General features: G+C 34.8%; 1 protein-coding gene across 8 annotated transcripts in view; it reads right to left on the bottom strand.

Moving 5' to 3' along the window:
* Positions 1 to 1,899: 1,899 nt before the first annotated feature.
* The window catches only part of LOC134672385 (rap1 GTPase-activating protein 1), a 457,452-nt gene continuing 448,942 nt past the window's right edge, over positions 1,900 to 10,409 (bottom strand). For 6 of the 8 annotated variants that reach the window (XM_063530251.1, XM_063530250.1, XM_063530252.1 and 3 more), the window contains 5 exons: positions 10,271 to 10,364; positions 7,178 to 7,355; positions 6,532 to 6,570; positions 5,162 to 5,331; positions 1,900 to 4,421 (listed from right to left, as the gene is read on the bottom strand). In XM_063530251.1, the coding sequence (XP_063386321.1) occupies positions 4,272 to 4,421; positions 5,162 to 5,331; positions 6,532 to 6,570; positions 7,178 to 7,355; positions 10,271 to 10,364 (631 nt within the window). In that variant the 3' untranslated portion in view covers positions 1,900 to 4,271. The remainder of the gene's footprint in view (positions 4,422 to 5,161; positions 5,332 to 6,531; positions 6,571 to 7,177; positions 7,356 to 10,270; positions 10,365 to 10,409) is intronic. The other 2 variants (XM_063530253.1, XM_063530255.1) reach the window with 1 other exon arrangement.

Below are 10,409 nucleotides of genomic sequence, written 5' to 3'. Positions count from 1 at the left end.
AGGAGGAAGGGTTTCCGCGATCATTATGGTTATCCTTTTTATTGCTATTTATAACAATATTGCGCGTTTAGGTGGTTTACGAAATAATTTATTAGAATGAAAGGAATAAAAACTTTTGGGTTATCAATCTTTGGATACGAATTTATTATTGCCTTCCGCAGATATCTATTATATTTTTATATTATAACTTACAAATACCTACCACGAATGGAGGTCCAACGTTCAGCAGTGGACGTCTTGGAGCAGCAAGACGCTCCAAGCTGTTTGCTCCGTGGAGTGGAGCAGTGGAGTGGATGGCTGAGATGATGATGATACAAATACCTATATTAAAAATACATAAATTAAATTCAAAATAAATACATTTAATTTATCTGACTCCCTGGGTTTGTTTTTCAATTATCTAAACGAACCACACACCTAGAGCGTATCTTAGCAAAGGGTCCATTAGTAGTTAATAAACGCATAAAACTGTAACTCGCCTGCGTACAAATAAAATAATTAGGCATTAAAACTTGACAGTTATAATGCCTAATTATTGTTGACGCAGGCGAATTACAGTGCCCTGCACTGGTACTTATTATATTAAGTTCTAAGCCCTAGATATTATGGAAGAGCGGGGTCTTCTGTCACAAGTATTTTATACTTACTAGACAACCAACCTTTACAACCTTTACAAATAAACATTTTTTTTTTCTTTTTCATTTTTCTTTTTAATTATTTTCATACACGTGCGAATAGGTAATTCGCTCTTTTCCGCACTTGTATTCTGGGATTGGAAAAAGCTTGAATATTTATTTTGTTTGGTAATAAATAATAATCAAATGTACGATACATACTTACTAGACTTTTGACCTCGCGATCTATGTTAAGATTTTTTATATTACATAGGTAGGAAGGTATACAAATATTTCTTTCAAACTCGATGTAAATAGTTACCTCATTCATTCATTCAAAGCCCACTGAGTCCCACTGCTGGGCAAAGGACTCCGCCCTCTTCCTCCACTCGTCTCTATTTAGTGCAATATCTGGCCAGCCTCTCAAGAAGGAGTCCAAGTTACCTACTACAGCGAAAAATATTCAATAAAATGTGAATGCACCTTTGCTTCTTTCTAAGCTGTATTGAATCTGAAAAGAAAACATCCACTTAACTTGAATTACGTAGAGCTACATTTAATTAGTTCTATGGAGGCCACGCCAACCCACAATCCAAATAACCTGCCGTTCCCTTCGGAACACTTTAGCATTTTTAAATAAATAAGTTTGAATTAGATTGGCTTTTGTATTTTCACGGCTTGACAGTTTCTCTGTGACCATTATTTTATTTATTCATTGGTCGGGACTTGAATCCTCAAAGAGCAGATGTATGTATATACGAATGGACGTTGTTGTTCTGTAAAATATTTCTATTATATTTATACTTCTTGCACCATTTTTGAGAAAAGCACTATATATGACTCGTCCGTTTAAAAAAAATCCTCAGCCTGCAAGTAGCTACTTCAAACTCTTCTGAGCCTCGACAATAATGTACTATTTTTATTTGGTTAATATTTTGGGCCTCGGTGTTCAACCAATAAACACAACACTAACGCCCTCTGTTAGAAGTCAAATCAATTAATACCAGCGCCATCTACAGAACTTAACACAAACCTTTATATTTATTGATTTTAATGCCATCTATGACTTTTTAATGTAAATAATGACAGACTATGAAATAAACCGGTTCAACGAAATATTGTATGTTGTTGAATCAAATAATTACACCTAGATGGCGCAAACCAGTTATAATGTTAATCAGAAAATGTCTTATGTGCATTATCTCATATGATTAGGTTTTTAAATATTGTATAATAACATTAGGTACCTAGGTTTTTATATGAATTGGGGAATAAAACAACAATATTAATATTTAGTATTAACTATTCATATAATTCAATAGTATCTCTTATATTAAACTATTTCTTCTAACTCTCCATACTCGCGATATTTGGTTTAATAACGACAGTAGTCAGAAGACGAATCAACATTTTGTCAATTACTTTTATAATCAACAATCAAACAAAAATATCAAAAGATTACATTAATTATATGGCGACATAATTAGGTGTTTAAATAAATCTCGAGACTCAAAAAAATGCAAAATTATGTGCATCATTCCAGTGAAAGTGCCACCATACTTACAATTAGTCAAACTAATTTTAATGTAAACTCAGAAAATTATTGTTAGCGTGCTCCGTCGGTTAAATTATTTATAACATAAAGAATACTGGTGTACCATTTATAAAAGCAATAATTATACAAAATAATAATCTATACTATTTAGTGGGGAATGTTAACTTTGGTATAAAATATTAATGATAATCAACAAAACATAATCAACTCAAAGACATTCGAAACGAATCTTACGCCTATCAAGCATAAATTAAGAAAATACTGTATCGATAGTGGTCCAGTTCCTAAATATGTACAATAACTGGTTAACTTAAAGTAAAAACTATAAATCTAATAGAATTAAGTTTAGAAATTAACATTGCACTATGCTGAATATGCAAATACGGATAAACTGGGCTCTATGACATTATCTAACAAACCATTTGTATCGATTTGTTTTTTTCAATAAAATGTTACTAACGCACCATCATTACGAATAAATAGCCTTTCTAGTAACAAAAGCTTAAGATATACCCGCTATTTAAGATTTTTTTTTCCAAATTTAGTCGAAAATTCTCAGATCTATACGCAACGTACAAAATTAAGGAACTTCCACACCGTCGTACGCAGCATAGACATGCGTTTAAGTATTCATATGAAGCATTGGTGTGGTAGATCCCTAAAATTTAATGAAATAAGCTTTTAAAAACATTCAGATGACTCAAAAATTGCATTCCATTTATCAATTTCGTCACTAAATAACGAGAATCGTTGGAAGGCATACGCTACAATGATATAAATGAATATTCAATTTCTCTATAGAATATTTCGCTAACGTGTAAATATACTTTTTGCGCGTAAAGTAATTCGTAAAGGGAATACAATATGTATTCTATATACCTATGTATAAAATATATACAAGTTGAAAAAAGATTAAGGGCACTATGCACGCAACATACAGTTTGGGTACAGTCATAATCATAATAATGGCATACAGTTTATTAGGTACCACATTTCTTTAGAATAGGGTAAACAAATGTACACTTATTTATGAATTATGACCTCAGTTGTACCTCGCATCTAATGCAAGAATAGTTGTACAATATAAAATAATCAAAAGAATTACAGCTTCAACGAGTACAGTAATGTAGTTATTATGCGTTTCCTATGTAAAATACGTATTTTTCCTAATGCCTTGATAATTAAACTATATCCTTTTAATGAGATTCTTTGTGTGTGCTTACAAATCAATTACATATTACTCGGAAACCAGAAAGTTTACATTAGATTAAACGTCCCAAATAAACTACTTTATCACAACATTTACAAAAGCGAAGTCCATCATGCGAACATTTAAAGACCACAGGTCAAACGTCCATACGAAATATACGTATGACTGAACCTTGGAAATAAGATCGCATAGACAGTTCTGGTATAACAACATATAAAAGATTAGAATCATATTCTCTCTAAATTAGTCATAGAAACGTTACAATACGTGCTGTATATTATATATCAAACGACATATAGCCATGTTTTAAATACGTATAAATAGAGTTGTACAAATAGCGACCAGAGTCCTAAACATTTTTTAAACATGGCGGGGTTAATACCCAGAAAATATGTGCAAAAAATGTTTGGAATCCCAGCCGTTAATCGTATCTGGATAGCAAGAGCGTGGTGTTTGTAGTATAAGTACTATATTGCAGCAGAAATTATATTGCACAAGTAGAAAATAAGGTAAATGTATACCTACCTACATTCACATTAAGATCCATTTAAGACAATTATTATATCTATTTTCGAGATATAATTCGTCCTAGAGAGCAAGTAGGTATAGAATCTATATTCCTGCATGAAGACATACATCAACTACACACTGAGTTTAATGAAGCCCACCAAAACATTTAAAACTGCTTTAAACTAATGCTATCCTTCCCATCCTTATCACCAACTTATTTTTGCGGTTCATAAATTCGAGAGCTCGCGACATTTGTATCTGGTTTAAATCTTATCAACCGTAAAAATAAGTTGGTATAAAATGTAAAACAAAGTTACAAATTGCAACCGCCACGTTTCTTATTCCGTAAATGATAGGGTGCATTTTCGTTGATTTGATGTGTCTAGGCGGTGGAGTCGTGCGTCGATGGGTTGGGGATAATGGTGGAGCCTTGCTGGTCGCGGAGCCGCCTCAGTTCACGCGCCGCGGCGTCCAGTTTAGCTTGTAGCGTCATCTCCTTCTCGCGTAGGCATTTTATTTCGTTCTGCCAACTCTGAAAAAGGGAGACAGAATTTTAACATTTTGATAGGACGCTTCTGCCAACAACAATGCAACCAATGTGGAGAGATTATTATTTTAAAGAACTTAACATTGTTAATGGAATTAATTATTGGATCTGATCAAGTAAATAGTTTTTTTTTAGAGCAAATCCGTGGAATAACAAGATCATAAATTAAAAATAATAATAAGCTAGTTCAGTTACTTAAGACTTAAAGCACCAATTTATCAAGACTTGGTAGTTTGAGTCCTATCACCCGTGGCGAAGGATAATTCCATGTTACTTCTATTAAATAAAAATATTAAAATTGCCTTTTTAAAACGGTTTTATGTGGCTTCATTAGAAAAGTTGCAAATAAGCAAAGCTGGCTTGTCAGAGTATACAAAACAGATGCAAAAGCGAAATTATATAAAGATTTTTACATCAAGCAAGTATAAAGTAGCTCGGAAAGCGGCCTTAAAATGGGACTGGGCTGGTCATGTCTGCCGAATGCCGGACGACTTGTGGGCCAAGTTAACCACAGAGTGGGAGCCCCACTAGTCTAACCGGGGAGCCGGCAGGCCTCGTCGGCGATGGCGGGATAACTTGGACTCCTTCTTGAGAGGCTGGCCAGATATTGCACTAAATAGAGACGAGTGGAAGGAAGAGGGGGGAGGCCTTTGCCCAGCAGTGGGACACAGTGGACTTTGAATAATAAAGTATAAAGTAAGGGTAACCGGTTCAAGTAAACTTACAATATTCTGCTTCAACAGATCCAGCTTATCGTTCTTGAGCTTGCAGACCTCCTGCCTTAGTAGCTCGGCGTCGGCGCGAGGAGCGACGGGCGGTTCTCCACGCGGGTTCGCGCCCGCTTCCGCTGATGACATGGACTCTAGGCCTGTGTCGCTGTCTACGTACACGCCACCTGCAGGAAATTTTAAATTAGTTGTTATTGCCACATAATGTGATTTCGATACTTATAGTTCGTTTTTTTAGCATTAGAAATAAGGTAAACAATCTTGATGTGTCTTTTAATTGAAAAACACGTCAAAAATAAGTTACGGCAAATATGTAACAATTATGAATCTAATACGATCATTTATATTCTTCTGCTTTCATAAGTATAGTTTTTGATTTTTAAAAAGTGTTTTTCAATCAAAAGACATGTCAAGATCGCTTACCTTCTTGCAAGTTCTTTCTAATGCTAAAAAAACGAACTATAATGCTAAATTCAACTGTTGGTAGTAGGTATTGGTGTTAAGAGTGATAAGTTAAGGGGGTAGGAGAACTCGCAACAGTAGTTTTACCCCCAAAGCTTTAGCGACTTTATTTTACCGAGCGCCCTGCTATGGCCATCGAATCTTTTAATACCACAACTACGCCCTCGAAAAGCGCTTACAGCGACATCTACAATAAGAAGTGTCAACGTCAGAGGTTTTTTTATTTCATTTCAAAAGTGGCATTAGTTTTCCTAACAGGCATAACAACATCGAAACTATCGGTATCTACACGTTACGTATAACTTGTGTAAAGGCTTTAACATCGACTACAAATCATTTTCAAGTATAAATTTACAGATATCACGTTTTATTTTATTGAAAACTAAAATATAGACACCAAGTAAAACAAAAAGTTTTTCGTTGGTAGATTTTCCTTAGAAGAAAGTAATATTCATGCATTTTCTTAGGAGCGATCCTGAGTCACCTATTTATTAAGCAGACAATGAAGATTCAATACATGATTTAAAAACTTTTAGCTATTTTTTTAATAAACATATGCAGTGTACTACAATCATGCTTGTGGCAAAGAGAATTTGAAATAGAGGAATATTCTCAAAGTAAATTAGGTAGTCGTACCTACTCTACTAGTCAGCACAGTACAGTATTTAGTAAATGTACTGACTAAAGTGTCATTCTATGAACTTTCTAACTATGTAAACAAACCGCCATATTGAAACTGTTACTGAACGATGATTTCAGTATAGCGGTTTGTTTACATAATTAGCAAGTTCCATAGAATGACACTTTACATAATTTACTTTGACAATATTCCTCTAGTCTAAATTATCTTTTCTTGTGGACAACAGTGACTACTCTACGATGTCTACACACTCTACAGGACTAACCTGTTGCACTTTTACCACAACTCAGCCAGTCCTTGTCGTCTAATTGAAGAAAAATTCAATTCAATCACAAAACACGCAATTATCTCAAATAATTACTATTAAACATGTCTAATGAATTAATTTGAGTTTAGGTTTGTGATGATCAGTAAGCGATGATTTTACTTACCCTTTTATGTTTTATATTAATATGGAAGAATAACACAAGAAGACCGACTACGTCTATATAAAATTACGTAATCAAATCATATTACCTACCAGATGGCGTCTCTAACGCAAGCAGGTCTCAGTGCCATCCATTTTCTTAGGCGCTAAGACCTCTAATTTCGGTTTCCGCAGCGAAATGTATTGAATGGAAGTTGACTTATTAAAAAGCAAGACCAGGTCTCGCTTATATCCATTTTGTTGGACGCCATATATTTGGATGCCTAGATCTCAGGTGAAAATAACTCCCGCTCAAGATGGCGGATTGGACTTTGTATAGATAATGTCTCTCTTCTTGTTTTATTCGTCCATGCCTAAGATTAGCTTCTTATTCTAGAATAAGATCGTTTTTAACAGTCTTAGCTCTAGATCGCTAACTGTCTCATAATAAAACGTAATAAAACAACTGTTTCATCATAAAAAGTACCAGGAGTTCATAACTCACCAAGAGGATCCAAATCCACAGAGTTCAAACTGGAGTCGTCGCTGTGGTCGTGCATGGGCGGGCGCGGGCCGGCGGCGCGTGACGTCACGTCGGGGCTGGACGCGTCCGAGCCGCCGGCCGACCGCACGGAAACCGCGCTCGCTGACGATGACGCTACTGACGTTTTAGAACGGCCACTCTGAAAATACAAGTTCGTAAATAAGATGAGGTAGATATAAAAAAAAATTGAACAGTAACACTAATGAAAAGAATACCGTCAACCGGGGTGAATAGGGAACGCTGGGGTGAATAGGGACTAACATTAAAATGCGATTACCCAGACAATTTCTTCAAAAATACCCACACAAAGGGACTAACATTAAAATGCGATTACCCAGACAATTTCTTCAAAAATACCCACACAAATTGTATCATTCGATTGAAAATAATAGTAAATTATATATGATACTATTTGTGTGGGTATTTTTGACGACAGGTAAATCATATTTTATGTTTTTTCCCTATTCACCTCAGCTATATATTCCTATTCACCCCGGTTGACGGTAGGTACATTTTCAAAGCACTACGCTTATAAACTGACTTGAAAAGCTAACAATGACCCACAAGTGACACGTTTTAGACTGGGTGAGCCGAAAGAGCATTGAAAATGATTAGTTCATTAACTAAAGACGGCAATATTCTAAACTCAATATCTCCTTGTATTTAATACCGACTTACATGACGAGTTTAAAAATATACTATAAGGTAAGTACCCCTATTAACGACCCCGTTAAAATTGGCATTCATTACCGCGGTATGTACAAAATAGCGTTTAATAAGAAAGCTTATTAACTTTCTTTGAATCTAAGAACACAGAAATAAAGCCTTATCTTTTGACTGTCGAATAAGTATAACACTACTACAAAAACATCACAAAAACAAGTCGAAAAACGTAAACTAGCGTATCAAGAGCGCAAGATTTGGTTGCTCCATACTAACACGCAACACCTCAAGTAAGTAAACGCGTATTCTATTTAGTGATTAGCGTAATAATGGTAAATATTATGGAAAGACTAAGACTTGAGATTGATTCTTAGTTATTATCTTTATGATTCCCAAATACTTTATTTGTGATATTTGCTCGCCAATAGGGAAAAAATAGGAAATTAAAAACCTCGGTGTTAGGTTCCATTTTCTTTGTCTGACACCTAATTTCGATGTATACCTCGGTAATAACGGAAACGGTATTTTAGATTCAAGCGATCTTATATTCATATATAAATGCACATTTCCTTGACTTTTGATGTTATTGAATTATTTAACCTCCTATAAAACTAAAGAGCTATTAACGTTGTATGAAATCTATGCAAGAACTCTTAATTTTGATTACAATTTTAGACACCTTCTCAGACGTTTTCTTAGAAACCCTTATCTGAGAAACTCGTTCAAGTATTGATATAAAAACAGAAGTATGGTTATAAAGTTTATTTTAACCATTGTTTTGTAATATTTGGAATCATCCATATTGATCGTATTAAAAAAATACAAGATAACTATTTATTTTGATTAGTCGTAAATGAGTTTTAAAATTATTTGAATTGAACCGTTTAACGATGGTTAGAAAAGACATCACTCGGTAATAAGCTGTATGAGAACCTAATACAGACCCACCCAAAACTTTCATGGCTTCGAAATTAACAGGTTCTTAAAATACCTAATACTTTTGATATTCTTTGGTATACCAGGTACACAATAAAATGGTTTTTAAAATTCAAGGCCCGAAGAAAGGCCCGACAATTTTCAGACCTAATGTTGTACTGTTGCACATAATATTTTTTCATAAGGCAGCAAACATAAAATGATATATAAAGTCAAAGTAAATATTGGTTTTTAGATCTTTGCCTAGAAAATAGTTTTTTTTTTAATACAGTCAGTTATTCAACTTTTGGCTATTGTAATATTTGTGATCATATAGACAAAGGACACGGTCCCCTACGCACCGTGCTTCAAATGTAGCTGGTTTAGAAATCACTGGCAGTCATTTAATCGACAAATAGAAGTGCTGGAGTAGAAAAATATATTTTATGTAAAAATAGACACACAACACAAACATACAACATTAACACTAACTTACACAGATCTTGTATATGTCTTCTTCTTCTTCCTCGCGTTATCCCGGCATTTCGCCACGGCTCATGAAAGCCTAGGGTCCGCTTGACAACTAATCCCATGATTTGACGTAGGCACTAGTTTTTACGAAAGCGACTGCCATCTGACCTTCCAACCCAGAGGGTAAACTAGACCTTATTGGGATTAGTCCGGTTTCCTCACGATGTTTTCCTTCACCGAAAAGCGACTGGTAACTTCGTACATAAGTTCCGAAAAACTCATTGGTACGAGCCGGGGTTTGAACCCGCGACCTCCAGAGCGCAAGTCGCACGCTGTCACCGCTAGGCCACCAGCGCTTCACCAGATCTTGTATATGTATTGTGTAGAATATAATTGTGATAGCTTGAACGTTTTGGCACTATTTGCCCTCCACGTCCGGTTGAAATAATTAAGTATGTACCTATTTATTTAACGTAGATAGGTAATAAATTAAACAAGAATTTCGACAGCATCACACTTGCTCGTAAAGGGTACCCCACGATGTTTTAAGCGTTAAAGGAACCAACTATTTCTATTTAAAATTCAATAATTAAATAAGTCTTATAATATGAAAAGCGTATGTATTGAATATACCATATTTCATCCATTATTGTCAAATACCTAAATAATATTTATCATAATTATGGAACTAAAAATGCAACGAGTTATATACCCTCGTAAAAAGGAACCCACATCCGCGGTATTTGGGTAACAGCGGTCCATTACCACGGTAAAAGGCGATTTCGATATTTTGGTTTTGATAATTATTTTTTCCTTTATAATTTTCTAAAACAAGGCCAGAAACTAAAATAATATAAACTTTAATTAATAAACTAACATAAAAAAATATGTCTTGGTCCATACACCGCCGGTTTATGCTTAATTTTTGGCTCTTTTTGGGAAACTTGCTTAACCCCCTCGTTAATAGGGGTACTTACCTTATTTTAACATTAGAAATAGGCTTACATTAGGGGTGGGTGTATCTTGCATACTGCTCATTTTCTTATTCAGAACATTCTTGCTACTATCGCCTGAGAGGTTCGTGTCTACGCTCGGTGATCTGTAACAAGCAAAAGTTATGCGTAAGTAACAACCGTACTACATT

This window comes from Cydia fagiglandana, chromosome 17, assembly GCF_963556715.1.
Source record: "Cydia fagiglandana chromosome 17, ilCydFagi1.1, whole genome shotgun sequence".
NCBI classification, from domain to species: domain Eukaryota; kingdom Metazoa; phylum Arthropoda; class Insecta; order Lepidoptera; family Tortricidae; genus Cydia; species Cydia fagiglandana.
Note: the sequence above shows the minus strand (reverse complement) of the source record. Positions and strands in the feature narration are given on the sequence as shown.